At 60.7% G+C, this 25,580-nt stretch overlaps 4 protein-coding genes across 6 annotated transcripts; 2 read left to right on the forward strand and 2 right to left on the reverse strand.

The window, feature by feature from the left end:
- Positions 1-314: 314 nt before the first annotated feature.
- Positions 315-4,612, reverse strand: HTRA2 (HtrA serine peptidase 2; the record flags this gene model as incomplete). Its single annotated transcript, XM_081924239.1, has 9 exons — positions 315-1,269; positions 1,451-1,546; positions 1,764-1,833; positions 2,034-2,142; positions 2,719-2,751; positions 2,965-3,159; positions 3,468-3,672; positions 4,212-4,408; positions 4,538-4,612. The coding sequence occupies 9 exons, from the start codon at positions 4,610-4,612 to the stop codon at positions 1,104-1,106; spliced, it is 1,146 nt and encodes a 381-aa protein (XP_081780365.1). The 3' UTR covers positions 315-1,103.
- A 118-nt stretch (positions 4,613-4,730) lies between these two features.
- On the forward strand, positions 4,731-9,346 carry AUP1 (AUP1 lipid droplet regulating VLDL assembly factor). The gene is made up of 11 exons (XM_081926313.1): positions 4,731-4,875; positions 4,976-5,270; positions 6,426-6,613; positions 6,804-6,876; positions 7,069-7,142; positions 7,367-7,433; positions 7,612-7,720; positions 7,961-8,101; positions 8,457-8,602; positions 8,735-8,823; positions 8,982-9,346. The coding sequence occupies exons 1-11, from the start codon at positions 4,817-4,819 to the stop codon at positions 9,028-9,030; spliced, it is 1,290 nt and encodes a 429-aa protein (XP_081782439.1). The 5' UTR covers positions 4,731-4,816; the 3' UTR covers positions 9,031-9,346.
- A 900-nt stretch (positions 9,347-10,246) lies between these two features.
- Positions 10,247-15,116, forward strand: LOC309378313 (BCL2/adenovirus E1B 19 kDa protein-interacting protein 3-like). Of its 2 annotated transcripts, none has more exons than XM_081926315.1 (6): positions 10,247-11,030; positions 11,976-12,102; positions 13,443-13,494; positions 13,766-13,839; positions 13,958-14,098; positions 14,582-15,116. In XM_081926315.1, the coding sequence occupies exons 1-6, from the start codon at positions 11,009-11,011 to the stop codon at positions 14,628-14,630; spliced, it is 465 nt and encodes a 154-aa protein (XP_081782441.1). In that variant the 5' UTR covers positions 10,247-11,008; the 3' UTR covers positions 14,631-15,116. The 2 variants fall into 2 exon arrangements, with proteins under 2 accessions (XP_081782441.1, XP_081782440.1); XM_081926314.1 differs by lacking the exon at positions 10,247-11,030 and adding an exon at positions 11,452-11,803.
- Positions 15,117-17,459: 2,343 nt separating this feature from the next.
- On the reverse strand, positions 17,460-22,654 carry LOC309377231 (uncharacterized protein). 2 transcript variants are annotated; one of them, XM_081924224.1, is made up of 4 exons: positions 21,363-22,654; positions 20,112-20,186; positions 17,700-17,938; positions 17,460-17,641 (listed from the first exon to the last, which is right to left on the reverse strand). In XM_081924224.1, the coding sequence occupies exons 1-3, from the start codon at positions 22,547-22,549 to the stop codon at positions 17,740-17,742; spliced, it is 1,461 nt and encodes a 486-aa protein (XP_081780350.1). In that variant the 5' UTR covers positions 22,550-22,654; the 3' UTR covers positions 17,460-17,641; positions 17,700-17,739. The 2 variants fall into 2 exon arrangements, with proteins under 2 accessions (XP_081780350.1, XP_081780349.1); XM_081924223.1 differs by having other exon boundaries at positions 17,460-17,938.
- Positions 22,655-25,580: the final 2,926 nt, after the last annotated feature.

Raw genomic sequence — 25,580 nt, forward strand, 5'->3', positions numbered from 1 at the left:
GACAGTGGCAGAGCAGAAAGGAATCTGTGTCGCCATCGCTGAGCGCTGAGGTGGCACGTCTCTTTGGTCAGGGGGGGCGGCTCTTCTGTGCCCACCTCCAGTAGCCCGCCCTCCTTCAATGCAAGCCTTGTTTTTTTGGGGGGAAGAAAGAGCGCCCCCCGTTCCTCCAGGGCGAGGCAACAGATGTGCCAGTCCTTTGAGCCGCCCGGGCAGCAGTTGTGCAGCCCCCACCTCAAATGGGGGCAGCAGGAGCCACTGCAGAGCTGCTAAATTAAACACCCTCGAGCATCCCATAATAAAGACAAAGCTGCTGCCCCCTTGGCAGAACCCTTTATTGGAGCAGAAAGGACTGAGCCGCAAAGCCCGTCCCCGTCTCGCTCTGCAGCAAGTCAGGTCAGGCTGAGCAGCGGCTAGCTCTGAAGGGTTTAAAAGCAACTTTCTAGTCCTCAAGGACCCTGTGGATGGCACAACCACCAGCCCTCCCAGTCTCCATTAATTTACCCCACCCCTTATGACACCCACTGCAGATGGACCCCTCAGGCCCCCCGCTGCCGCCTTGCAGTGGCAAGAGACCCTCCTTAAGGATTCCTGCTTCACTGAAGCACCAGTTGGGAGCAGAAGGGGCTGCGGATTGGGACCTGCTGGGCTCGTGCCCCATGATTCTGAGTTGGGGGGGGAATGGCAAAAGGGACAACCTTGCTGCCCCGAGGGATGGCCACTTGCCCCATGGCTTGGCCTCTTGGCCCCTTTTAAAACAGCTGGGCAAGGGGCAAACCACAGCCCGCAGCTGGCCTGGCCTTCGATGCCCATTTGCGCAGCACTGCGACAAAGGAGGATGACCCTCCACAAAATGTGGGCCTGGATAGGTCAACAGCCAAGGGGGAAAGGGAAAAAGGAAAGTGCTGCCCCCAAAGGGCCTTTCCTGCCAAGTCAGACATCACACAACCACAGAGGAGCAAGACCCACCGAACTGCCACCCGACACCCGCTGCGCCCCCTCCTTCTGTGGGGACAGAGGGCAGGATCAGTCCTCTCCACGCTCAAGGCAAAGTCCACCTTCCTGCCCAGACCCCCAAACGCAGCGGCCACAACCCCCACCCGCCCCTACTCTGTGACTTCGGGGACAATGTTCATCAGCAGCACCTCGTAGCCCCGCCGGACCAGCAGCGTGAGCGTCTTCTGGCTCCGCACCGCCTCATAGATGTCTTCTGCCCGCCGGGACGCCTGGCCGTTGATCTCCATGACCACGTCCCCCGCCTTGAGCCCCGCCCTGCGGTGAGAGCAAAGCACGGGGGTGAGGGCAGAGAGACAGGCCAGGGGCCACACTCCTTGCTCTGCCCTCCGGCCACGGGGAACTGGGAACCCAGAGCCTGGAATTCTAGGGTTGGGAGGGACCCCAGGGCTCATCTAGTCCAACCCCCATCAGGTGGACAGGTGGGCGTCGCACTTACTGATGTGCCGGAGAGCCAATGATGACCTTGTGGATGAGGACCCCGTAGGAGACATCAGGGAAGGCAGGATCCCTTATCTTCAACTCAGACAGGATACTGGGGAGGGAGAGGGAGCCACAAGGTTAGGGGAGGGAAGGCTCTATGCAGACACCCAAGGAAGTGGGGCGCTGGTTTTCTGGGGGCAGCCGAGAAGACCCTCTCCCCAGCAGCTTAGGGGGAACCAGGCCCCACTCTGGAAGCAACCAGCCCAAGACGGGGGGACCTGCACTGCCGCCCCCCTTGGGCCTGGAAGGATCTGGCGCTGAGCCCCTACCTGGGCGTCAAGGTCAGCATCATCACCCCGATGTAGCGCCTCTTGCCGTCTGTGCTGCCAAACCAGGAATCTGGAGGGGGGGAGGAGAGGCTGCCATTGACCCTGGGGGGAAGGAGACTCTGGGGCCCCCTCCATGCTGGAAGCCCACCCAACCTAAGAAAGACTCAAGGGTGCTAGGAGGAACATCCCTGGGTTGTAGGGATGTAGAGACCAACCCCACCTCTCTCCCCTGGCAGGCTCAGCACCCATGGAAGGGGGGCAGATCCTCACCCTTGCGCTTCTCCTCCTGCTCCAGGAAGGCTCTCAGTCGGTCGGAGGGGATGGCGAAGGAGATCCCGGGGGTCACCTTCATGGTGTTCACCCCAATCACCTCGCCGTCCTAGGAGGCAGGGAGAGGAGCCCCAGGGCAGCCACTTCAGGTTAGATTTGGGGGGGGGGAGAGAAAAGCTTTCCTCCCACCCTCCTAACACTCCTAGCCATCCAGCAAAGATGAACACTGGGCGATTCGGGACTGATAGAAGGAAGTCCCTTTTTACGCAATGCATAGTTAAACACTGGAACTCCCTCCCACAGGAGACAGGGGTGGCCGCCAGCCTAAATGGCTTTAAAGGAGAATGAGACTGCGTGGAGGAGGAGGCTGGCCGGGCTCTGCCCCCCCCCCCCAGACAGCCCTGCTTCTGAATGCCACTTGCTGGAAACTGCAGGAGAACAGAGTTGCTCCTGGTCCTCCCTTGGCGGCGTCTGGTCAGCCACTGTGAGAACAGGATGTGGGACCAAATCCCCCCCCCCCCCCGGCTTGATCCAGAAGCAGCAGCAGCAGGCTCTTAGGAGGCAAGCCCCCTGTGGCACCTGGGAAATGAAGGGTCTGTTCCCCGACCAGTCAACGAGCAAAGACCCCCCCTGTGCAAGCAGAAGCCCCCATTCCCAGGAAATATGCAGAGGACGGGGGGCTTACCAAGTTGAGCAGGGGTCCCCCGGAGTTCCCAAACTGCAGAGCAGAACACCGAAGAGGAAGTCACTTGGAGTGACCCAGAGCTGCCCCTGGTCCCTTTGGGCGCCCCCACCCTCGCCACAAGGGACAGGAATCACCCAGGCCCCTCCCGCATGGCAGAGGCAGCACCTGCGCCACTCAGGGGACAGGCCAACAAAAAGCCCCCCCCCCGTTGCCCCCCTCCCGGCTCTCACGCCCAGCAGGCCTTACGTCAATAGCTGCGTCCGTCTGGATGTACTCCATGTCCGAAGCTGCCAAGCCCAGCTCCCGGCCCCCTCGCTGGGCAGAGCTGACGATGCCTGAGGTGATGGTGTTCTGCAGGGCGAAGGGGCTGCCCATGGCCACCACAAACTCCCCCTGGCGTACATCAGAGGAGCGGCCCAGGGGCAGCGTGGGCAGCGGGCGCTGGGGAGGGAGGAGGAGGAAAGAGACAGGTGTCAGTACCAGGACACAGCATGGGAGAGCCCCCCCCCCCATGCTGAGCTCTCCTTCAGGCCTCATCTGGACTCCTCTCTCGTCAGCCCAGCTTGGGAGGGGGGAGGAGGTGGTGTGGGGCAGCTTAGATGGCCCCTGAAGCTGGTTGCCCTGCATGCCCACGCCCAACCAGGAACTGGCCCACCAATCTCAACTTTCCAACAGGCTGCCCCCTCCCTGCCCAGCTCACAGAGCCAAGGGGCACTGCTGCAAATCACCCGCTGCCCCAGTGCACTCACCTTGGCATTGATCTTGATAGTGGCAATGTCGGCCACCTGGTCCACCTGCCTCACTACGGCGTCATAGAGCTCCCCGCTGGCCAGGCGCACCCGCACCCGCTTCCGGTTGGCCACCACGTGGGCGTTGGTGACTATCAGCCCATCCGCAGACACCACAAAGCCGGAGCCGTTGGAGATGGGCACCTCCCGGCCAGAAAACGGGTGCCTGTGGGAGGAAGGAGGGACTCAGGGACATGGGGACCAGGCGAGGGGGACACACAGCCAGGCACATGTCAAGGACTCCAGCAGAGCCAGTGGGCCACCTAGAGGAGCCTCCTGTTCTCACAGTGGCCAACCAGGTGCCCCCATGGGAAAACGTAAGCAGGACAGGGTCTTCTGGGTGGTGGCTGCTGCCAGACCACTTGGCACTCCTTCCCTAGAGAAGCCGACTGGCTGCCTGCTTGCTGTCCCTCTACTTTTGGAAATGCACTGCTCTGAATGGAGAAGCTTCCCGGGAGGTTTCTAGGGTCGGGATCTCCCTGCTCTCCTCCTCCTGGCTCCTTCATTCTACCCCTTTTCACCGCTTATCAACTCTTGCTTCCTGGCCCGAGGCTTGGAGCGGTGAACTTTGCAGCCGCCTGGAGCCTCTGCCCAGGGAAAAGGCGGCTTACAACTCAGCGCCGCGGCAGCGCCCGAGTGCCGGGGGGGGGGGTCCCGTCTTGCCCCCCCCCCGGTGCCGCCCCTTTCCCGCCGGGCGCCCAGTACCTGCCCAGGATCTCGATGTAGACCAGCGCCGGCGCCGTCCGCTCCACCACGTCGGCGATGAAGTTGTAGGTGGCGCGCGGGGAGCCCGGCGGGGGCGGCGAGGGCGAAGCGGGCGAGGGCGGCGGCGGCGAGGGCACGGCGGCCAGCAGCCGAGGGAGGCCCGGCCCGAGGGAGGCCCGCCGCGTCCCGCCCTGGCCCTGGCCCCGGCCCCGCAGCAGCCACCAGCCCCCCAGCAGCGCCCCCGCCGCCGCCCAGCGCCACCCGCCAGGAGGGGGAGGAGGCCTCTGCCCGCCCCCGCCCCGCCCCGCCGCCCGGGCGCCCCCGACGCCGCTCCGCAGCCCCGCCGCCGCCCCCGCCCAGCGCCGCGCCACCCCAGACACCGCCGCCGCCGCCGCCGCCATGCTGCTCGGGGCCGCCTCGCGGGGCACGCCGGGAAACGTAGTCCGGGGGGGGGAGACGGCGGAAGGGGCGGGGCGTCGGCGTGGGGCGCGGTGACGCGCTTCCCCCCGGAGCGGGCGCGACCAAGATGGCAGCGGCAGCCCGTCAGGCCCTGGCCGCCTCCCGCCGCGCTTCCCGCTGAGCGGCGCCTCCGGACCCCGAGCAGCATGGACCCCGCCTCCGCCGCCGCCCCCGTGGCGCCCGACCGGCTCTTCGACGCGCACCGGTGAGGGGGTCTCCGGCGGGGGGGGTCCGGCCTCCCTCCCTCCCTCCCTCCCTCCCTCTCCGCGCTCACCCGGCGCCCTCTTCTCCTTCCCCCCCCGCAGGCTCCCCCCCGGCGAGGGTCCGCGCGTGCTGCTCTCGCTGCTGCTCTACGCGCCGGTGGGGCTGGCGCTGCTGCTGCTGCGCCTCTTCGTCGGGCTGCACGTCTTCCTGGTCAGCTGCGCGCTCCCGGACAGCGCCCCGCGCCGCTTCATCGTGCGCGTGATGTGCTCGGTGCTGGGCGTGCTCGTGCGCCAGGGCGACCCCCGCCAGCGCAGCCTCCGCGCGCGCGTCTTCATCGCCAACCACGTCACCCACTTCGACCACAACGTCCTCAACCTGCTCACCTCCTGCAACGCGGTGAGCGGGGCGCGGGGCGGGGCGGGGGGGGCAGAGCAAAGGCGCCCCTCCGGGCACGCCTTCCGGGAGGCGCAGGGGCTTCGGTCTGGCGCGCTCAGCCGCCTCCGGGCCTCGCGCACTTTCTCCCCTTGCTCCCGAGAGATGCAGGTCTGATTAGCGCAGCGTCTGGCAAGGTAAGGAGCACCCGCTGGATCAGGCCCGTGCTCTCCCCGGCGCCCACCAGATGCCCCAGCAGGATTTCAGCAAAAGAGCCCTCGTCCCTCCTCTGGTTTCTGGCATCCAGAGGTGTTATTGCATAAGGCGGAAAGCAGAGCCGAGCCCTTGTGCTTAGCACAATGCAGTTCTCTCATTCTCCTTAAAAACCATCCAGGCTGGTTGCCATCACTGGCTCCTGCAGGAGGGAGTTCCAGAGTTTAACTATGCACTGCACGGAGAACAGCTTTATTTTATTTCTCCTGATTTTTCCAACTCTCAGCCTTGAATGTCCATCTTTGGGAGTTAACGTAATAATCATTGCCATTTGGGTGTGTGTGATCGTACGCGAATTCATGCACACAAGAACAGGCCTTTTCTGTGGTGACTCCCCATTTGCGAAATGCTCTCTCTAGGGATGTTTGGCTGGAACCTTCATTATACACCTTTAGGCGCCAGGTGAAAATATTCCTCTTCAACTGGGTCTTGGGCTGATTGACCTTTTAAATGTGTTGTGGAGTGGGGGATTATTGGGTTGTCTTTGTTTTTGTTTTTATTGTGCATTTTGTGTTTTTTATATTGTAACTCCATGTTGCGAACTGCTACAGATATAGAGCAGAATGGAATTTTAAGAAATAATAAATAATAATACAGTAAAGGATACAGTTTCATGCAGCACATAATTTAAACAGTGGATTTAGCTCCCACCAGAGTTTGTGCTGGCCACCAACTTGGATGGCTTTAAAAGTGGATGAGACAGATTCACACCACAGGAGGGGGCTCTAGCCCTGATGGCTGGCCCCTGCCTCTGGGGCAGAAGGCAGTGCATGCCCTTGAATGCTCATGTCCTTGTGGTCCCTGGGGGCTGGCTTCCCCAGGGCTGCAGGTCCCAATCCCCACCAGTGGAGAGCCATGGGCTGCCGCCGGTCCCATGCAGGCCCTGACGGATTCTCTTCCCAACAGCCCGTGCTGAACGGCACTTCCGGCTTCATCTGCTGGTCCCGGGGCTTCCTGGAGGTGGGGGGTGCAGAGAGCCGAGCCGAGCTGCTGGAGTCCCTGAAGGCCTACTCCTCCCAGGGGAGCAACCCGCCCCTGCTGCTCTTCCCCGAGGAGACAACCACCAACGGCCGCGTGGGTCTCCTGCGCTTCAGGTGAGCAGAGCCTCTGGCCTGGCGCCAGGCACCCGAGAAGATCCCCCGGGATCAGGCCAAGGGCCATCCAGCCCACAATCTGGTTCTGATTTTGGCCGACCAGGTGCCTCAGGGGGAAGCCAGCAAACAGTGGGATGGGGGGAGTCTCCTGCTGAACGTTGCCCCACTGACTGCACCCTTCCCTCTCCAGCTCATGGCCCTTCTCCATCTTGGACAGCGTCCAGCCAGTGGCTCTGCAAGTCCAGAGGCCTTTTGTCGCTGTGGTGAGTGGGGGGGAGCAGGGGGCTGTCTGTTTGCTGCTGTTAAGCAGAACCCACAGGAACATCCCCCCAGCAATGGGTGTTTGAGATGGGTGCTTCCTCCCCCGTCCCAAGGGCCAGGGCTTGCACTTGCAGCAGCCCCCACCCCTCGTGGCTTTTTACTGTTTTCTTTCTCTCCTCTCCCCCCCCCCCCAGAGTGTGGCTGACGCCTCCTGGGTGACGGAGCTGCTCTGGACGTTCTTTGTGCCCTTCACTGTTTATCAAGTAAGGTACTAACAGTCTCTGCTACTTCCTTGCATGGGGGCGGGGGCGGGGCTAGATGGAAGAAGAGGAGAGAGGCTCTCAGAGCGGAGGGAAGGAAGCCTCTGCCCTTGAGCCCCTCTCTCTGCTTTTGCCAACGGGGGGAGTTTGGTCCTCGTTTTGGGGAGGGGGGAGGCAGGTCACCTGGGCAGCCTGGGGCTTGTCCTCCCCTCTTCCCTTCCTTCCTCCCCAGGTGGCTTCCGCCCATCGGCAGGCTAGTTGAAGAAACTCGCGAGGAGTTTGCGCTGCGGGTTCAGGAGGTAGGAGCAGAGGGCTTGAAAGGCTGGCTGGCACGGCCGTGGTCTGGACGTTCCTCAGCGGTGGGGTGGGGGCGTGATGCCCGTGCTGAGGTGCTGCCTCTGTCGGCTCAGGCTGTGTCAGAGCCTGGACTGGGGGGCTTCCCAGCTGAGCCCCGGCCTGCGTCTCTCCTCCCTGCAGCTCCTGGCCCTGGAGCTGGGTGTGGTGTCGACTCGACTCACTGCTGCTGACAAAGCCGAGCACCTGAAGCGATTGCGCCACAGCCCCTCAGCCCCCTACAGCCCCCCAGGTGAGTGGGGCCGAAGCGGTTCGTCTCCCCTGCCGCCATAGGCTGCTTGCTGGCAGAGCTCCAAGCCCAGGGTGGCCCCTGCCTGGGCTCTGCCTGCTCCCAGCTCTCTCCTGGTGGGTGGCGAGGGTCTTGCCCACTCTGCTTAGCAGTGGCTGGCAGGGAGGGAGGGAGGAGCCAGGCCACCATGGGGGCTGTGCCTCAGCCACCCCCTTTCCCCTTGCCTTCCTTCCTTTCTCTCAGCTCCAAGCCAGCCTTCGGGGATCCAGGACCGAGCTTTTCCCAGTGTTGCCTCCGCAGAGGATGTCCGCTGGAGTGGCATGGCCCAGCGTGTTAAAGAAGTCCTGCCCCACGTGCCCCTGGCAGTCATCCGCAAGGATCTAGGTGCGTGGTGTGGGGGGGGGCGAGGCATTTGGGTAAGAGCTTGAGGGGGGATTCTCATACCCAGGAGGGTTGGGGAGGGCAGCTTCCCCCCACTAGAAACACAGAATCTCTCATCATGACACAGGAAGGAGGTGGTCTGTTAGATATTTGAGGCCTAGTCATATATTTCCATTTAGTTTTTAAGAAAAAGTTAGGTCTTGCACCAGAGTAACGTGTATCTGTCTAAGGCTTGCACAAGGACCCTAGTCCAGCCCCCTGCAGTGCAGGCATCCCAACTGAAGCTCTCCTGAGAGAGGTCCACCCAGCCCCAGTCAGTTCTAAGTCTGGCCTCCTGCTCTCTCTCTCTCTCTTCCAGCTCGGACGAACTGTGTGGATGCGACCATTGCCAATCTCCTGGAGGGGCGGGTTCCCTTCATCCCCAGCGAGGCGGAGGCAGAGGATTCCTCGGCTGCCCCGTCTGTCTCTGGCACTCACTACCTCGCCTCTGCTCCCCTGACCCCGGTATCCAAACCCCCCACCCCAAGGATGAGGGGGGGAGCAGGCGCTGGGAGGCCCATGGGGGGAGGGGCTGAAGAGGTGCTGGGGCTTCTCAAGGCTGAGCTCCTGCCCCCCTCCTCCTCCCTCTCTCTGCAGGCCCCCATGAAGCTCTTTGCCCGGTCCCCAGAGGCAAGGCACGTCTCCCTCCAGGAGCGGAAGCGGCTGCTGTACGACAACGCCAGGAGGTGAGGCCGGGACCCTTTCCCTGTCGCAGAGGGAGCAAGGGGTGGAACACCGCCCCCCAGCAGTCTCTCTCTGACACCCCCCAGCCCGTCTGCGCTTGCTCTGGCTGAGCAGCTGTGCGCCACCGTGTGCTGATGAAAGGCTTCTCTTGCTTTCGCAGGAGATTCATGGAGAGGCATGGGATGGCGCTGAAGGAGGAGAGCCACTGACCAGTTGGTGTTTTTCTTGAGGACTGCTGGTTTGATCAACTCTGGATCTTTGTGGAGGGTTTCTGCGGACACTGCTGCCCCGCTGGACCCATGTGGGGTTGGCAGTGTGTCCGTGGCTGCCCCTGAGTGGTGTGTGCCCATCCCGCCTGACGTCTCCGCAGGGCAAGAGGAGGCTCCCAGCCCCCACCCCGCCCGCTGCAAGGCCCGGACTCCACATCGCCCTGCCACACAGCCGGGGCCACCGACGGCCTGCCTCAGAGTGCGGGTGGGAGGGGGCAAGCTTTCACTATCAAAATAAACGTTACTCTAATTCTCATCCTCTCGGACGCGCCTTCCTTCGCTGCTGTAGACTCTGCTTGAGAGGCAGCAGAAGCCCCGTCAAGGGAGATGCAACGGGTCCTTGTTCCGCCACCGCAGCTGCTGCTGGGCCGGGCCGGGGGGGGCCAGGCTGCCTTCCCTCTGGCTCTGCCCTCTGTGCCCTGGCTCCGGAGGGGATGGGCCCCGAGTCACTCAGCTGGCGGGCTGAGCTGTCTCCTGCCTCCATCCAGGTCCTCCTGTCCTGACCCAGCCTGAGCCACACGAAGCTCCATCCCAAGTGCTTTTGAGTGGCTGTTTTTTGTGTCCTCGCCGTCTTGATTCTCTGGTTTCTGTTTCTGTGTGGTGAGAGTCTGCTTTAGCTTTGCGCACTTTACAGTGGAGGGGCTGCTGGATAGTGGGGTTGGGGGTGATTCTTGCATTGTGAGGGGTGGAGTAGATGACCCATGGGCTCCCTTCCTATGCCTGACAGGCTTTTATAGCTGCTCTTCCCTTAGCAGGATGGCTGCTTCCTTCCTTTGGTCCCCTTTGGTGCGGCAGCCTTGCTGCAAAATCCAGGCACAGCCAGAATGCAGAGCAGGTGCCCCAAAGGGGATGCCTTTGGATCCTTGAGGAGGGCTCCCCCAAGGAAAGAAAGCTCAGCCACCTGCATGCTGTTTTACCTGAGAGGGGGATCCATTAGAATTAACCTGAGCCTTGAAAAGCGCATAGAAGTTGAAAGTGGGTGGTTGTCGCTCTGTCCAATTGGCTGCCTGTGCTGTTGACAAAGGGAACCTTCCTGACCGCCTGGGGAGGGTGGCAGTTCCTGGAGGGAATCGGGTTCCAGGGGGAGTGTGCCCATCCCGCCTGACGTCTCCGCAGGGCAAGAGGAGGCTCCCAGCCCCCACCCCGCCCGCGACCCTGAGGGGGCAAGGGGGTGCTCCCCACACCTGCCAGAATGCAGTGGCTGCGAGTGTGGCAAGAGGAACTCTGTATCCTTGCTGCCTTTATTCTGGGCATCCTTTCAATGAGAGCGCTTCCTGCATGGGGGGGCGGCGCTAGACTAGATGTCCCTTTGGGGGGGGGTCGCCTTCCGGTTGTCTGAATCAGTGGGGCAGCCTAAACTGTTGAGGTTTCCCCCGCCTCGCAGTTGTGGGCAGATGATGCTGCCAGGAGGAGAGGGGCGAGGAAGGCTGTCTGGGAGACGGGGGCGCGCGGCGCGCTCCGGAGGATGCTGGGCGGGGGGCGGGAGCTGCTCCCTTCTGCTCGGCTCGCGGGGTCGGCCCAGGTCAGCCTCCTCCTCCCGGGCGGGAGATGCGTGCAGCTCGGCATGTCTGGCTGCGCCCCTCCCGGGCGCGCATTCATTCATGGAGCACGTAGCCGGCTACTCTTAAAGGGGCGACAGGAGGCGGTCCGGAGTTGCCTTCCTCGGCGGCCTCCTTCCGTGGCTTCGGCGGCGCCCCGCTCGGTGAAATACCAGCGGGCAGCGCGAGGCCGAAAGAAACAGCGCAGGACCAGGACCTCTCTTGATGCAGCCCGGAATGGCATTGGCCTTTTTTTGCTGAGCATCACACTGGGGACTCGCGCGAAGCTTGTGGTCCAGCAAGACCCCGAGATCCTTTTCACATGCCTGCTAGTAAGCCAGGTCAGGTGTGCCCCGTCCTCAGGGCCGGACTGAGGTTTGATGAGGCCCTCGGCTCCTGAAGGTAATGGGGTCTTTTATGCCTCCTGCTGCCCGTTGTCAACAACAAATTATTGCTGTTTTTTGTGTTGAATGCAGTATATGCTATATGGTAACTTTGGGGGCCCCAAGAGAGGGGGGCCCTAAGCTAGAGCTTCTTTAGCTTATAGGTAAATCCGGCGCTGCCCGCCCTATATTTGTGCATCTGGTTCTTCCTGCCTAAGTGCAGAGCCCAGCATTTGTCCCCATTGAAACTCATTTTCTTAGCTTGCGCCCAGTTCTCCAATCTGTTCCGGTCATTTTGAATTCGGATTCTGACTCGACGGTGTGATGTTCAGAAAGCCTTCCCCTTAGGATCCTAGAGATGGAAGTCACCCAAGGGTCATCTAGTCCAACCCCGGCAATGCAGGCATCCCTGCCAAAGCATCCCTCCTACGAGGAAGAGCGGCTTTTCCTGTCGAAAGACAGAATTTCGCTCCTTATCCTTTGAATCCAGTGCAGCTGGAAATGAGCGGGCTCCGTCTTCCTGGGGCAGCAGCCCGTCCGATATTGGCATATGGGGCGGTGCCCCTTCCCCTGTCCCTTGCCGGTTGGGGTCCCCACCCCTCCCCGGAGCAGGCTGGCGTCGCCCTTTTAAGGCGCGAGGGTGCCCGGCGCTTCTGTTTACCGAAGGGAGCCGGCTGGGCGTCACGTGGCCTCCAGCTGGCCGGCTGGCTAATGGGACGGGCACCTGCCTGGCACCGGGAGGGAGCCCAGGCAGCGGAGCGATGGAGGCGCCCCGGGAAGACGCCCTGCAGAGTGAGTGGCCCTAGGGAGGAGAAGCGCGCTCCCGCGCCGAGTCCCTTGCGGGGCCTGATTGGGGTAGGGGCTCTGGGACTCCCCCCCCCAGCAGCTGCAGCAGGCGGTGGCGGGGGGAGGGATCCAGTTCGGTCCCTCTAACTGCCCCTTCCTGCTGCCTGCCCCTTCCTAGGCTCCTGGGTGGAGGTGCCCCCACTCGGCCTGGAGGAGCCCCCCACACCGGCCTGTGCGCCCCACCGCGACATGGAACGGATCCTGCTGGAAGCGCAGCTGGAGGTGGAGCCGCCGCGGGCCGAGGGGTAGGTGGCCGTGGGCGGGTGACTCTTTCGTGGGCGGCGGGGTCGGCGGAACTCCTTGCAACTGGCTGTGAGCGCAGCAGGCGAAAGGGAGGCTCTGCGGTGGACAGGCGGGCGGCGGCTGCTAGCTCCGAAGGGCCGGGAAGCGACGACACCGGGGGGCGGCGAGAGACCAAGCTTGGGCTGCCGGGTCTCGGGTGAGGGGACGGCAGATCAGCCCCTCGGAGCCAGACAGGCGCTACTGGGCATCCCTGGCTCTTCGCCCCTTCCTTAACCTCCGCTCAGGGCTGCGTACCCAGGGGGCGGCCCACTGCCTGGCCTGGGGGAGGCCAGCTCTTCCTTCCCAGCCCTCCCGTGAGCCTGACTCGACTCCCCCCCCCCCAGGCTATGGGGCCGCATGTGGGGCTCCGTAGGCTTTCACTGGAGTTGACATAACTGCGCTCCTAAGCAAATTCCGGTCAGCTCCTTTTAATGCTAATTATTGCACAGATGTTCCCTCAGTACTTGCGATTCTGTTCCCTTCCCTTCCCTTTTGGGATGCTCTGAAACGTCAAAGTTTGAACCAAATCGCTTCCCTTGAGATTTGTATTTCTGAACTTCTCACTGCGAAATTGGAAAGTCTGGCAGATTTTCTTTGGGCTCCACCTTGCCACACGAACCTGAGGATGTGAACCCCACATCCTGCTATTATAAATGTACCAGAGGTGGAAAAATCATGGAATCACAGATTTGTAGAGTTAGAAGGGACCTCCAAGGCCCATCTAGTCCAACCCCCTGAAATGCAGGAATCTCAACAACATGCCATCCAACCTCTGCTTTAAAATCCCCAAGGAAGGAGACTCCACCGCCTCCCTAGAGAGTCTGTTCCACTGTCAGCCAGCTCAGAAAGTTCTTCCTGGGGTTTAGTCACAAGGAGCCTTTGGTTTCTACAGCTGCTCCCCCAGAAAGACCGGCCTGGGAGTGGCCACCAGACGTCTTCCAGGGACTGCCACAGTCAGGACACACAAAAGCCCCTGCAAGGATGACCTGGGCTGCTTCTGTGGGTGACAACTCATCTCCCTTCTCCTGTCTGAGGCAGGGCTCCATTGGCCAGCCTCTTCACCTGCCCACGAGGACAGGAGGCTCCTGCCTTCTGAAGGGCTCACCTGAGCATCCTCACGGGCTCTGGATGGGTCTTGCCTGGTAGAGATTTAGGTCCAGTGTGGGCATCAGCCTCTAAAGGGCTTCACAGCAGCTTCTGAGCATGCTCACAAACAGCATGGCAGCAAAATCTCTCTTGTGCATGAACACACAGACAGAGAGAGCAATGTCTCACCAGCAGATTCCATTTCTTGTGTTTCCAGCTCCTTCCTTGCACTGAAGGCGCCTGGTGTGGAGGACCTGAGCCCAGGGCAGGTGAGTGTCAACGCTGAGGTGTGCAAAGGACCCACCTGGGCCGTGGGCTTGTGGTCTTGTAGCCTCAGATTGAGAAGGCACCAACCAAACTGGGGTCGTGAAAGGTTTAATCTCAGGGGTCATTGTGGTGACTGATCCATTAAGCACCTTGAGTTCCGTAGACAGGTGTGTTCACACCCACCCACAAGACATGCCCAGATGGTTGCCCAGGTGATGTGCCCCCCTCCACCCTTAAAAAAAAATTATGGGATGCTGCACTTTCTCTTTGCAGAGGGAAGACGCTGAAGGGTCTGTCCAGCTGGGGACCCTGCCCTGGTCGTGGCCCAGCCCCCCTGAGCACCAAAAGTAAGGATGGCTCTTCACTGCCTTTCCCCGGGGGTCCTGGCTTCAGGCAACCCCCCCCCCAAGACTCTCACCCCACTGCCTGCTCCACTTTGGACTCTGTCTGTCTGTCTCTCTGCAGGGAGCTGGCCTGCCTGCCCCCTGCGTGTGCCCCCCTGCTCAGCCCAGTTCTACACAGGAGGAGGGGGTTGCGGGACCCCCAGCTGCTGCTTCTGGTCATCCCCTCTCTGCTGCTCAGCCACGTCTTGGCCTTCGGCCTTGGGTGAGTTGGGGGGGGGAGGCAACAAACCGGGCACAGTGAGCGCCTCCAAACCTCTGGCCTGGACTCCTCTCACACACACAGCAGTGGCCCATCAGCTGAGGATAAATGGGATCGTGGCAAAACATGGGGGCGGTGGTTGATTTTTCTCCCTTTACGGAAACACCCTTAATTCTGCCCAGTGCAGCCAGCCCCCTATAGTGTCTGTCTCCTACCCCTCCCCTCCAAAACGTCTTGAGACCTGCGGTGAAGTCTCTGAGCTCTGGTTCCCACAGGCACCTGGCTGGCTGCTGCAGAAGCGGATGCTGGATTAGGTGGGTCTCTTCTGGCCTGATCCAGCAGCCTCTTCTCATGTTCTTCTGCTGCTCAGAGGCTTCCCTTGCCTCTCCCACTTGCCTGGAGGAGCGTAGCAAGAGAGGGGGCTGCCGGCCTGGCCTCTCCTGACCAAGCCCCTCACTCACTGCCCTTTTCCTCTCCTCTCTCCAGCATTTGTATCGGGAAGCGTCTGGCTGCCTCCCCAGCAAGCAGCCTGTGAGAAGCCAAGAGGGGCGACACCCACCCCACCCCAGCTCCCCTTTCTCCACGCTCCCCACCAAACTGTTGCACGGCCCTGTCTTGCCCAAGATCACCTGAGAAGTGGTGCAGAGCCCAGCATCAAACCTGATACCCCCACCCACCCACTTCCGTGTACACAACCTTCCTTGCCTCCTCTGTGGGGCCCAGCCTTCATAAAGAGTGTCATGGACTTAGCCCCAAAGCCCCCTCTCCACTTTCCCTGCTGCAGTGGGGCAGAGGGGAGGGGTTGCTGGACTCCAACGGCAGCAGCGGCAGCTACCTTCCTCCCTCTCCTCTCCTGTGGGTCCTGCTAGCAGCTGGGAGTTAGAGCCTGGACACATCTGGAAGGCCACATCTGGAGGTTGCTCTACCCCCACATGCCAATCCAAGGAGCTTCGGAAAGACAATCTGCAGCAAAGCATGGCAGCTGATCTACTGGAACATGCCGTTGCTTCAGTCGAAATAAATCCTGTTTTTCAAAATCCCAAAAAAGTCTACCAGGCATTTATTTTTAATGTACGGAGGAGAGTAGTTGTGCTTTGGGTGTGGAGAGAGGGGCACCATGTCCGGCAATGCCATGGGGGGAGAAGCCCCCTCAAATAGGTTATTGGGGGAGCCAAAGGAACCTCAGACCCTAGGGGTTGGCTCCTGTGTACCTGTAGAAGCGTGGGCTGCCTTGGATTGAGGCCTCCTCAGTTACTGGGGGGAGCTGCTGCTCTCAGCCTGGCTGGGGGCACCTCTCTTTTCTCCCGTCCCTGGCTGGACCCTACACTGTTCTTATTTTTGTCTATTCAAAAGTTTACATACTTTAACATCTAATTTATCCAGTGTTTGTTTTCTGGGGGGACGCAGGGGTACGATTTGAACTATAAAACTGTGATTTTCTTGAGTCAAAATGAGAGTACCCCTCAACATTTTTTTAATAGAAAAAAGCACTGAATTTATTCACTGACTTCCCCTTCCCTGATGTTCTATATTTATCCTTTAACTTTTAACACTCCATACGGAGCCCACACGTCTCCTCGCCACCAGCAGAGGGTGCTGCAGATCAGCATTTGGCCTTCTCCTGCGCCCCCATGCTGGTCTGCAGGCCAAGGTTTCCTAGTCCTGACCTTGTTGCACAAGGCAAAACCAAGGGAAGGTTCCACTTGCCTCAGTGAGCCCAGCATGGCCCACTCTGACTGGCAACTCCTCCCTTCCCTGGCCTTGCTACTAGAGCTGCTTATCTGGACATGCATCCTTGGAAGCTGAAAACATAGCCAGAGATTTGGAGCAGGCAGGAGAACGGACTTCACACCCCCTCGATAGACTTGTGGAACTCACTGCCACAAGAGGGAAAAGCCCATTTGGATGGCTTTAAACGAGGTTGTGGAAAAGGCGGCTAGTAATAGTCCCTAGCTACAATGGCCTTATCCTGCTTCCAGAATCAGAGGCAGAGGTCTCTCAATACCAGTTGCTGGGAATGAGAGTTTGACTCTGGAGCTTTGGTCCTGCTTGTGGACTTCTTCCCATTGGCTGGCCACTGGCCTCATCCAGCAGGCTCTTCCTGTGCTCTGATTACTGGGCACCCCCCAGCACCTTCCATAGCCCCACCTCTGGGACCACAGGGGCTGGCAGCCTCCCTGCCAAGCAGCTCAGTCTCTTCCTCACAGGATCCCCCCATGGGGGGCAAAGGGGCAGGCAGGACACAAGCCTCCTCCATCGGGGATGCCAAGCCAGAGGTCAGGAGCCCATGTGGGCCTGGTTCCCTGCCAAGTCCAGGCCAAGCTGAGAGCTCCAGCAGCCTCACTCTGTTGTGCAAGGAAGAAGTTGAAGGTTCGTGGTCACCCTGAGGGCCTTGCGGGTGCAGAAAGGGACCCTCCCCGATCAAGACTGGCCATGGCAGATGAGGAAAGGGGGTTGCCCCCTCCCCTTTAGTTCCTCGGGGCCACCAGAAAGTGTCTCCTCACCCAGGCACTTGCCTCTGGCCAATCAACGTCACTGGGTGATGACACCCCCATCTTTTCTAGCAGATGAGACAGAAGGGGAGGAATCTCCCCACTCCAGCTACAATTTTAAAAACTGCTGGTTAGATTCCCATGTCATGTGGGTCTTTGATTTTACACCCTTTGCATCAGTTGTGGCCCAAATATTTCAGTGCTTGAAACAATAAACCCAAATGTGGGGGTCACCTCCCCAACAGTCAGTATCTTATAATAAAGATCATTGGTTGAACTTTACTGGCGCCCCAATTCGGGTCCTGCAGTGTCCCCCCCCCCGCCACGAGGTGACTAGGAACAGCAGCGTAGCTAGCCCCTCGGGTGCCTGGGGTGGTGCGCACACCTTGCAGCCGGGGGCAGAGCGAGCTGCCCATGGGGACGGGGTGAGCCAAGGCAGGGTGTGCTTCGTGGAGCCTCTCCGCAGCTTCCCCCTCAGCTGTAGGGCGACTGGGGCGGTGGGCAGACGCAAGCCCTCGAAAAAGCAGCGCGGAGCTTGCAGGCAGTCTGCCCACTGCCTCCCCCTCAGGAGAGATGCGTGGCTCAGGCAGGCTGCAGGCCCCCCGGTGTGGCGCCTAGTGCCCCCCGCCTCACCCAGCTATCTGGGCTTCTGCACTGGCGTAGGAAGGGGCGTGCGGTGGGTGCGGGAGTTATTTTTTGTCACCCCCCTCAGTGATGACACCCGGGGCGGACCACACCCCCTGCACCCCCCTTCCAAAGCACAGACTAGGAAGTTACATTGCTGCCAGGGGTGGGGAGGGGCTTGTCCTGATTCTGGGACAAAGCAGCCCCCCCCCCCGCTTCCCTGAAGAAAGACTCTGAAGGAGAAGCAGTTTGAAAACAGGCGCCTCACAGGAGTTTATTGAGACCTCCTCGGATACAGTGTGTGTGTCTTCCCGTCTCTCCTCCCATCCTTTCATTGAGGGTGGGGGGCTCTGCAAGTTAAACTGGACAGATTTGAACAATAAAAAGGCTGGTGCAATCCCTCCACGCTGCGGCTCTGTGGCAGGTTGACTGGTGCTGACTGATGGGGGGAGGCAGCCCCCTCACCCCATGGCTCCTTTTCCTCTCCTTGGGGAGGGAGACCCCCGGACCCTTCTGGGCACAGCACCATCACAGAAACCAGAAACACTTTCGCCGGGACTTCTTGGGCTCCGCTTTCACCACGGGCAGATTCAGCGTTGGCAATGGCTCCTGGTGGCTCGGCGTGGCAGCTCGCGTGGCCCCTGGGGGGCTGTGGCTCAGCTCAGGCTCAATGGTGCTCAGCACCTGCTGCAAACGCCCCTCCTGCTTCCGGAAATCATGTTCCACGCTGTGGGGAGGGGGAGAGCAAGTCAGAGGGTGGCGTCTCCCAAGGAACCAATGCTAGTGATTGGGGGCAGAGATGGGGGTCTGGCTGGGCTGGGCTGCCCCATCCCCCTGGGGGCCGTGGGAGCTGGTGCAGAGGAGGCAGCTCAGCCAGCAGGAGCCTGGGGGGGCCGCCAATGGGAGCCCGCCTGCCTCCGCCGACCCTGGCATGTCTCACCCGTCGCCACAGCAGCAGAGACAGACCCGTCAATCCCAATTAGCGCTGAGGCCTTGTGTGAGCCACAGAGGCAGGAGGCCAGAGGGAGCCGGGGGGCGGGCAGGCAGGCAGGGTGGCGGGGAGAGGAAGAGGGCCCAGTCCTGCCAGGGAGGCTCTGCACGGCCAGCAAGCACCCCCACCCCCGAAACAGCTTCCAAAGGTCAATGGAAACGTAGGGGAGGAACACAAAGAAAAGGCTCCAAGGAGCAGAGGCTGCCGGTCTCTCCTTCCTTGAAGGTTCTTAAGCAGAGTTTGGGAGCCTGTCTGCCAGGGATGCTTGCGGGGGGCTGGTCTAGAGGACCCTCAGGGGTCCCTTCCAACTCTACAAGTCTAGGAGTCTATGGTCTGCGGAAGATGTCTTCCTTGTGCCAACACCAGGGCTGGGAGCAAGAGCCCTCTAGGACTCTGATTCTATGGAACCCAGAGCTCAGCTCAGCTCTGCCCCTGGCAAGGAACTGGCAGAGACACCCGCCACTCCCTGGGCATGGAGGCCCTTTCACCATCCTGGCTCACAGCCCTCCTCTAACCCCTCCTTAACAAATTGTCCAGTAGCACCTTAGAGACCAACTCAGTTTGTTCTGGATAGAAGCTTTTGTGTGCATGCACACTTCTTCAGGTAGCAGAAAGCTTAGACCCAGAACAAACTGAGTTGGTCTCTAAGGTGCTACTGGACAATTTTTTAATATTTTAATTTATTTTGACTGCGTCAGACCAACATGGCTCCCTACCCTCCTTAACACCCACTGAAGCAGGAGACACCATAGATAGATTGGTGCCCGGGGCTGGGGGGCATCCTGGCATCCCTCCCCAGCCTCAAGGCAGTGGGAGTCATTGGCTGACTCAGCATCCCAAGACTAAAGCCGAGGGAGGGGCAGGGCCAGAGACAGCCTCCGTTCTCGTGCCATGCTGCCACTGCAGGGACTCTGTCCTCCTGAGAATCTCCGGCAGGAGGAGACAGGCTGTGGCGGCCTGTCATTCTTCGCAGGCACCCTTCATATCACATCTGCCAGAAACGCTTGCCTCTGCTTCCCTCAAGAACGTGAATGGGGCAGGCGGGCGCGTGGGCAGGCATGGGAGCCCTTGCCAGCTCCCTGGGGACTTCCTCTGGCAGCCCCAGGGCACCCTGAACCCAGCCCACCAGCATCCAGCTGGCTACTGCGAGAGCATGATGATGGACTAGGAGGTCCACTGGCCTGATCTAGCAGCCAGACTCTTCTTGTGCCACCCAACTCTATGAATGTATGAAATGTCAAGAGTCAAGAACACAGAATCATAGAATTGGAGAGTTGGAGGGGCACTCAGGGGTCATCTAGTCCAACCACCTGCAATGCAGGAATCTCAGCTAAAGCATGCAAGACAGGTGGCCATCCAAGCAAGGGCCCAGGTGTCTCTAAGCAGGACTGGGGGGCAGCCTCACCGTCTGAAGCCTGGCCACCTCCAGCTCTTCAGCCATAGGCCAAAGCAGAGGCCAAGGCAGGGATGGGGCTCTGCTGGAGAAGGGGGTTGTCGGGGGGGGGGAGAAGGCGAGAGGAAAATCTGCTGGGCAGAGAGAAGAGTGGCCTGCCTGAGACCCCGCAGGACCCCCAGACTGGAAAGCAGCCAAAAGTCAAAGGAGCTGGGTGGGCTTAGCCTGAAAGTGGGCTGGAGGGGTGGGGAGATGCCGGCCCTTTAGGGAGGGGGTCCTCTTCACCCCAGGCCAACGATACAGCCTTCCTCTCTCTCCAGAGCCCCCATTGCCCTCCTCAGCAGAAAATTCAGGGTCATCACATCAATAATACTAAGCAGGCATATATTTTATGCTGATGTGAAATGTGAAGGTCAGCAGCCGATGTCCGGGCTGCCGGTGGATGCTGTGGTCGGCAGCGGAGAGCAGAGGAGGGCACCCCCAACCCCCACCCCCCCGCTGCGAGGCCCCTCCTACCTGTAGATGATGCAGGCGCAGTCCCGGCACGTCCCGCAGTTGGTGGTGTCCTGCCCTGTCCGGTAGGACTGCCGCCTGAAACGGAGCAGAAGGAGCCCATGAGCAGAAGGCCCAGAAGCTGCCTCCCTCCCTGGTCGCAGGGGCCCCCTTTGGCGCCAGGGGGCACAGGCAGCAATGCCCAAAGGGCATCTGGTCAAGCAGCAGGGACCAGGGGGAGGGGAAGCATCAGGGCTGGCTTGGGGGGCCAGGAGACCCCCGGGAGGTCTTAGGGAGGGAAGCGCAAGGCAGGAAGGCAGGCAAGGACTCCCTCAGGCCTCACAGCACACAGGCCGCCCCAAGACAAGGGGGCTGGCCCCACAGTGGCACTGCTTCGGCTTCCAAAGCGAGCAGGCACAGTGCCAGGTGATGCCAAGGCTGGCTTGTGGCCCGCAGAACCCGCTGCTGCCACCATAAAAATGCTCCATCATTTAAATCGCAGTCTAACCAAAAAGTCGTGTTTTGCTGGACAGGCAGCCCAGAGCAGCTGAAGCTGACAGCATTTCCCTGTGCGTTTGCTGGAGAGAACTCTGTGAGAGACAGTCCCACGGTGCCCAGACGGGCAGAGGGCACAGCCACAGATCTCTTCTCCTTGCCTGCCTGGGCACATGCTCTCGTTTTTGTCTCTTCATCCCCAAGCCAGAAATGGGAGAACACCTGCAAAGCCTGAGCTCCAATGCTCAGGCCCCATTTTAAGCTAAACTTAAGTCTGCTTCTCAAATTGGCTCATTTGGCTGGAGCCTCGTTCCCCGTATGGGATAGCTGCGTATTCCTCCATTGCAGGGGGTTGGACTAGATGACCCTCAGGGTCCCTAGAGGCTCCACAAATTTTGTCTCTGTAACTGAATTACCATTTTAAGCCTGCCTGAATAAAGCTGCTGTTATTCTGCCGCAGAAACTCTGAGTAGATGTTATTTTTTTCTCTTACAAAACTGTTTGTGTGATTATTGTTTTGAAAGGGGGAGAAAAGGGGGAAATATCAGAGAATCCAATCTGCCTTAAAACATCCTCGATTACTTAAACGGAAAGGCTAAAACTAGCCCATCTAAGCTTCTTTTTAAGCCGTAACAGGGATATCCCTCTGCAGAACTCACAGATGTGAGGAAGGAGAATATCTAATAAATACAGCCTCTCCTGGCTCCAAAGGGTCAAGGCGGCACTAGCCTGGCCAGTGGGGGCTCCTTGGGCAACCCAGACCCCCCAGACCCGCCTCACCCATCTCGCTGCGCCTCCTTCTTCTCCAGATCCTGAATGACATCGAGTAGCACCTTGATGGTTCGTTGGCTGGTCTCCAGCACCCCCTCGAGGGACTGCAGCTGGGAGTGGATGTCACCCACTCGCCCGGGGAGGTCCTGAGATGCTGGCGGGGGCTCCCTCTGCGCGGCAGCCACAGACACCAGCTGCAGAAGGTGGTCCTGGCCGCGGGGAAACGCCTCCCCGGGTCTGGCGGAGAGGCAGGTCTCAGGGGGGCAGCTGCGACCGGAGGAGGGCAGAAGGGGGTCCGGGGGCTTCTGGGGAGGCGTGGGGGCTGGGGGGTGGGCCTGAGTGGTGCTGAGGCTCCCTGGGGAGGCCACAGGCGCTGCTGGTTTTCCTGACTTAGGGGGCCCTGCTGTGGGAAGCAGGAAGGCAGAGGTGGGGTCTTCGGTGGGGGGGCCCTGAGCAAGGGGGCAGGGGGCAGGGATGCCCCTCTGGGGGGCACAGGGAGGGGCTCTTGAGGCCTGCTCAGAGGGAGTCTGACAGAGAGGTGGTGGGCACAGCCAGGGGGCGCCAGAGCTGCCGCAGCTGCTAGGACTGCCATGGGGCTGCGTGGAGGAGGGGGCACAGTGCTTGCGCTGGGAAGACCAGCTGGCCGAGAGGCACGGGGCCCCCCGCCCTGGGTACGGGGGGCATGACTCCCGGGGAGGTGGCAGCCCGGGGCACAGGGTGGCAGGAAGTCTGGGGCACTGCTGGGCGTGGGGTGAGGCGAGGGAGCAACCAAGGGCAGGAAGGCTGGCGGTGCCCCCCAGGGGCGGATCCTGGCTGTGGCCCCCTGCACAGGGCGCCCCCTCCTGGGCGAGGTCGCAGGAGCTCTTGCTGCGGGGGGGCCGCTGCAGGCTGGGTGACGTCTGGCTGGCGGTGCTGATGCCAGTCGCCCCGTGGGGATCCGGCAGGGCCAGCAGCAGGCGGGGCCCGGATTGGGGCCAGCTCCGCCTGGCGCAGTTTGCAGCAGAGGCACGTGGGGGGTGGCTGCCCGGGGGCTCTTCTCCGCCCTCCTCCAGGTCCTTGAAGCGCACTTGCTGGGCGCGGTGGCGGCGCTGCAGGCGGCCCTCAGCACCCGGCGAGTCACGCTTGAGCAGCACGGAGCGGACCCCGGCGGCAGCCTTCTCTTGGCCGGCCCCCGGGGCTGCCTCCTGGCTGGCCATGGCAGCCCCTTTGCCCCGCCAGGGGGGCGTCACAGCCTCCTGCCCCCCATGACCGCAAGTCGTTCCCCAGAAAGCATCGATTCAGCTGCCCCCTCCGCCAGGGCGCAAAGCTGCTGCCTGGGGCTCAGCCTCAGCGACTCCCAAGGGGGCAGCCGGCGCCTCATGGCTGGAGGAGGCCTGGCCTTTGCCCCCCAGCCGGCAGGAACCCCATGGCCTGCTCTCCTCCCCCTCCCCCCTCTCTAGGGTCCGTCCCTGGCCACCGAGGGCCTCTCTCTGGGCCGGGAGAAGGGAGAGGGGAGAAGGGAGCCCATCCTGCTCACGGCGGCTGCTTCTGCTTCCCGAGGGTCAGTCACTTGTGGGGCCTGCAGGCACAGTGCCAGCCCATAGCCTCCCTGGGCAACGGACCTGCAGAGAGAAGAGAGGAGATGAATGGGTGGAAACCTGTTCCAGTTATAGTCCACACTACAACCAGGGCGAAGAAAAACAGTGCAAAAGTAAGACAGGAATAATGAAAATAAGAGAAGTGTAGAGCTGCAAGGGATCCTCAAAGGACATCCAGTCCAACCCCCTGCAATGCAATGCAAAAAGAAGAAGAGTTTGGATTTGATATCCTGCCTTTCACTCCCTTTAAGGAGTCTCAAAGCGGCTGACATTCTCCTTTCCCTTCCTGCCCCACAACAAACACTCTGTGGGGTGAGTGGGGCTGAGAGACTTCAGAGAAGTGGGACGAGCCCAAGGTCACCCAGCAGCTGCATGTGGAGGAGCGGAGACTCGAACCCGGTTCACCAGATTAGGAGACTACCGCTCTGAACCACTACACCACACTGACAAGAATCCCTGACTTGGCCTATAAACCGGCCTTAATGCTATGCAGAGCAGCTGGGGAGGCTCAGATCAAGTGGCCCAGGAGCCAAGGAGAGGAGGAGAGCCTGCCGCTGGATGAGGCCACCAAAGTGGAGCCTCCTAGTCCAGCCCCCTGTTCCCCCCTGGCCAACCAGATGCTCTCAAAGGGACCGGAGAGCAGCAGCCCTCTCCCCCTCTTGTTCTCCCCCTTTCTAAGGTAGACTGATGCTGTCCATGGAGGCTCCACGTAGGAATCACAAGAACCTAAAGGGAGCTCTGTAGCAGCTGGATCAGGCCACTAAAGGGGCTGACCATTTAGGAGTGGCTGTGGGGGGGGTTGCATCAAAGTAGGGCTGGGGGGGCTTAACCCTTTCATTTTCATTCACTTTTCTTCTGAAATAACTCCCCAAGTCTGTCACCCACCAATCCCACCCAAGGTCTGGTGAAACAGACATTCGTGGAGGATGAGAGGGCGATTGGTCGAGGATGCCCTGCTCTGTCTCCACAGTCGGAATCTGCAATGCTTCTGAATCCCAGGGGCAGGAGGGGAGCGCTGCCATGTGCTCCGCTCCTGCTTGGGGGGCTCCCACAGGTCGGCCCCCTGGCCTGGCCCGGCAGGCTCTTCTGGTGTTCTGAAAGCCCCTCCCAAACCTGCCCAGTTTCCTTTCGGAGGCTCCCACACCCCCCCTCTGCCACGTGGCCACCCCCTAAAAACACCCCTCTCCCGTCCCTCTGCCACCTCCAGTCTCAGGCAGGATCACAAAACACAAAGCGACAAGCTCTGGTCTTTGGTGCTGCTGCTGCTGCTGCCTCTGTTTGAAAAGAGAGAGAGGGGGGGGGGAGAGAAGGGGCCCTTCAGCGTAAACAGGCCAGGAACGCCAGCCAGGCAGAAGCCACAGCTAAGAATAGCAGCCTGGCCTTCATGGGGAGCAGGAAGAGGAGGAGGACGAGAAGCCCTCACCATCCTGTTAGGAGGACCCTCCTTCCCTTCCAGCCGTCCCACCGCCTCTGTCGGCCTCCAAGAGGAGCATCAGGGAGGGGACACCCCCCAAGAGCCTTTGCTGTGCCCCCTCATCTCCCAGCCCAGAGGCAGGAGGAGGCCACAGCCTCTCTTTGCCACAGAGAGTATTCCCCGGCTGGCGTCCCTTTCCCCCTGCAACTCAGTTTCCCAGCTCACCTCCAAGTGGCTGTGCCGGGGGGGGCACCTTTGGGAATTGGGGGGAGAAAGCAAAAGGTAGCAAGCCTGTGAACATTTTACATGGTTGCCACTATTATCAATGGCTCTTGGTTTTCTTGCCTGCCCACCACCCTAAGGTCCCAGGAAACAGAATGACAGAAAGGTCATCCAGACCAGGCCCCCCCCCCTTGCAGGAATCACAACTGGTTCCATGATTCTGACAAATGTCCATCTGACCTCTGCTTAAACTGACAGGAAAGGAAAGGAAGGTTACAGCCATTTAAAAATGCAGTATTAAAAACAGTTTAAGATGAATTACTGTGGGATCTATCTACCAGTATCTTCAATAGAGAGCCAGTGGGAGAGACTAGGGTTCGAGTCCCTCCTCAGCCAGAAAACTCCTTGGGGGATCTTAGGGGTCCGTCAATGCTCCTCTCAGCCTGACCTTCCTCACAGGGTTGTTGTGGGGCTTAAACGAGGAGGGAGAACCATGCACCTGCCCTCCTGAGCTCCTGGTAGAAAAAGGTGGGATGGAAATTCAACAAAGAAATAAAACCCCAGGTGTCATCGAGGGCAGAGTAAGTGGTGTGTCTTCAGCATGCAATGGAACCTGTCCCACAGGACTGTCAGGCGCCATGAGAACAGGATGGCGGACTCGATGGGCCGCTGGCCTGATCCAGCAGAGCTCTAAGAAGGCCTAAGGAAGGTGCCAGGAGCCCCCTCTGTAAGGTGGGAATTCCCAGAGAGCCAAAGAAGAGCCCTTTAGCCGGCTGGGAGCCCCCAAAGCCGTGCCCTGTGCGCAAGACTCTCCCCTTCTGCAGCTGACTTGGCAGAAAGGAGGGAGAATGAAGGGCAGAGGCCTCCGGGTTGCGCAGGAGGGGCGTCCCAGGCAGGCCAACACCTCCTGGCAAGAGGGCCAGGCCAGGAGAGCCCCCTTCTGCCCAGCTGCAGTGCCTCCCCCCCCCCCACTGTGCCATCGCTTCTCCCCAGCAGGAAGGGAGTTGCCGGCTC

This window comes from Podarcis melisellensis, assembly GCF_964234715.1.
Source record: "Podarcis melisellensis genome assembly, chromosome: 9".
In the NCBI taxonomy this organism is placed as follows: domain Eukaryota; kingdom Metazoa; phylum Chordata; class Lepidosauria; order Squamata; family Lacertidae; genus Podarcis; species Podarcis melisellensis.